We start from the raw sequence: 2,774 nt of genomic DNA on the forward strand, positions 1-2,774 counted from the left end.
ATGCATGGGCCACAGGCTTTACTTAGTTCCGTTGCTGTTGCTCTTCTTTATTAAGCAAATTCCATCTTGCATTACTTTTGGTTGATAGCGTGTTGTTTTCTTAGGCAGCTGAACCTAAATACAGTCTGTTCAGCTTATAAATTGATCAATAAAGATCATTTTACTGCATCTTTGACTGGTTTTTTCACCCTTTTTCACCCCAAGCCTGCAGGTTTTTTTGCACCGCACACACTGTGCGTTCTTTCCCGAAATTTATCCCCAACTAGCAAAAAGTTGAAAACACTTTGTCCGAATTGTAGGCGACAGTTGGGCGCCACCTATAGTGAATGAGTACCAATGATTATAGAAAGCAGCGCCCTCTAAAGTGCATAGGTCGAACTAAAATCGACAAAAGCGCCCTCTGAAGTGAATAAGTCGAACTTCGATGCTTCGACCCATTAGCGGCAACAACTCGTAATATCCGATAGTTAACGGTGATTGAATGCAGACAGGCGATAATTGAATCTGATTGGAAAACATGCATGACTCACGATCGATATTATCCAATTCGCTGCTATCTTATCTCGTGGTTGATCTAAATCTTAAATCAATCCGAAGCAAAAGCCTTCGACCACATTAGTGTTAACGGCCACTGTCAACACGTTAAATATGACACGAGTTCTTTTATTGCTAATGAGAACTGGCCATATTGAGATTTAGCGAATGATCGTAAATTAACTGCAACCATGATGTTGTCTCTTTAATAGTCTATTAACCATTTCCTTATGAGTTATTTAATTGACAGCATGACTATCTGGAATTCCTGCTAGAATAATGAGAATCATTCCCGTCTAGCTCTATTCTATTGATTCTATCTAGGCTAATTGATCACACTTTTTGCAGGTTCCAGAGAGGCAGCATTCACTTATGCCATAAGCAGTGCCGGAGTCACTTATGCAATAACAGCGGCGTGCGCTCGCGGCAACATTTCCATGTGTGGATGTTTGAGCCCGACGAAGACGAGAGATCCAGCCCCGAATGGCTGGAAATGGGGTGGATGCAGTGTGGATGTGGACTTTGGAACCCGCTTTGCCCGGAAGTTTATGGACGCGCGAGAAATTGAGGGCGACGAAAGGAGCCTGATGAATTTGCATAATAATAAAGCGGGGCGCAAGGTTGGTACCAACATTTCGTTTTTCCGGTCCAAAGCTGTGTTAAAATTCGAGGAAACTCATTTTTAAGGCTTGGCAATTCATCAAAATTCGTCAATCCGTCAGGAGTTCGAAAAACGAATTTTCGCCCTCGTATCGAACAATACTTTTTATTCGAATAAAGGACATAACACGAATCATAAGTTGTAATGAATCAAAATAGCCAAAAATTAAAGCTGTCAGCTTCAGTCAGCCATAAGGACGCGTGTTTTAAACACTGCAACAGACGTAGTTCCGATGATTTGGAAAATTCGGGGAAAAACGTTGTGCGTTTCGTTTTAGTCCTGTGCAGAATTTGATGCTGCAAGATCCTCCTCCTGCTCGTTTACGTTTTCCCTATTTTAAACAAGAACAACAACAATGGTGCGATGTACGATACAACCAACGATGGTACTTTTTAATTATTTGGCAATTTTGTTCAATGTTCTGCAACTAAATTTGGTCGATTTTCTGGAAAATGTTCCACTTCGTTCAGGGATAATAATGCAGTTTATGCAAGATGAAGCTCCACCACATTTTTGTCGGCTGGGTGCGTGTCTTAGATCCAGTCAAAAATCCAGACTTGAATTCTCTGGATTTTTCCATTTGGTCTCAAATAAAAGATCAAGTTTTCCGAGATGCGGTTGGTTCGCGTGAAGAATTGTGGCAAAAAATAAGGGCATCAGTGTAATTGGTAGCCACTTTGGATTACTTTAAGTAAAAAATAGTAGTTTTCGATACAAGGGCGAAAAGTGTCGTTTTTCCATCGACCACAGCCTCTGACACCCGAGACGAAGTCGAGCCGTCAACTTCATATTTAAAATTTGATGTCAATGCCATTTTTGAAACTGTCATGTTTTGACGTTTGTAATTTTTCAAACGCGTACTTTTGTCAGCATATACAAGCGAAACAATGAGTGTTGAAAATTCAAGCGCTGCTTTCACGGTTTGGTGTTTGTATAAGATGCATATTTTGCGTAAAATTTGCGCTCTTTAAAAAAATCGTGTTTGCTTGTGGCAACGTGGCGCAGAAAAAGAGACCATTTGAACGACTTTGAGACTGAACTTGTAACAAGGTTATAATTTACAAATTGTAAGTAAACTTTAAATTATGATCAATAGTTCTCTATAAACCTACGTAATTCATTAAAAAAGTCTGTCGGTTACTTTTTAAGGAAAATTCTTTGAAATATTTTATGACAGTGACAAGTTCAATTTGTCACATTTACTTTTGCGCATACGCGCGTAAAAGTCCGTGCGCAAAAGTAAAACAAATGACCAGTAAAGAAAAGTGCTTCGTTTGATCATCGCTTCTGATCGAAAAATTACACTTTTAGATTCATTCGAATAAAAAATATATTATGACAGTGACACGTTCGCTTTGTCATATTTACTTTTGCGCACACTGCGTGAAAAGTGCTTCTTTTTATCATCGCTGCTGATCCAAAAATGGTTATTCAGACCACCTCAAGGGCAGATCGAGGAGGGGGGTCATGGGGGTTCCCCATTCAATTCTCTATCCAACGATGCCAAAACGAATTATCTGGCTCGAACGGTTTTTGAGAAACTTCGAAAAACGCAGCGTCATGATCAAGTGGATTTTGC

The 2,774-nt window shown here is 39.8% G+C and overlaps 1 protein-coding gene across 1 annotated transcript in view; it reads left to right on the forward strand.

The window, feature by feature from the left end:
- Window positions 1-2,774, forward strand: part of LOC109536345 (protein Wnt-2) — a 44,590-nt gene that overhangs the window by 38,414 nt on the left and 3,402 nt on the right. The window contains exon 4 of the mRNA XM_019902522.2: window positions 883-1,154. Within this exon, the coding sequence (XP_019758081.1) occupies window positions 883-1,154 (272 nt within the window). The remainder of the gene's footprint in view (window positions 1-882; window positions 1,155-2,774) is intronic.

This window comes from Dendroctonus ponderosae, unplaced genomic scaffold (assembly GCF_020466585.1).
Source record: "Dendroctonus ponderosae isolate FM_Combo_2020 unplaced genomic scaffold, Dpon_F_20191213v2 Dpon_F_20191213_6, whole genome shotgun sequence".
NCBI classification, from domain to species: Eukaryota; Metazoa; Arthropoda; class Insecta; order Coleoptera; family Curculionidae; genus Dendroctonus; species Dendroctonus ponderosae.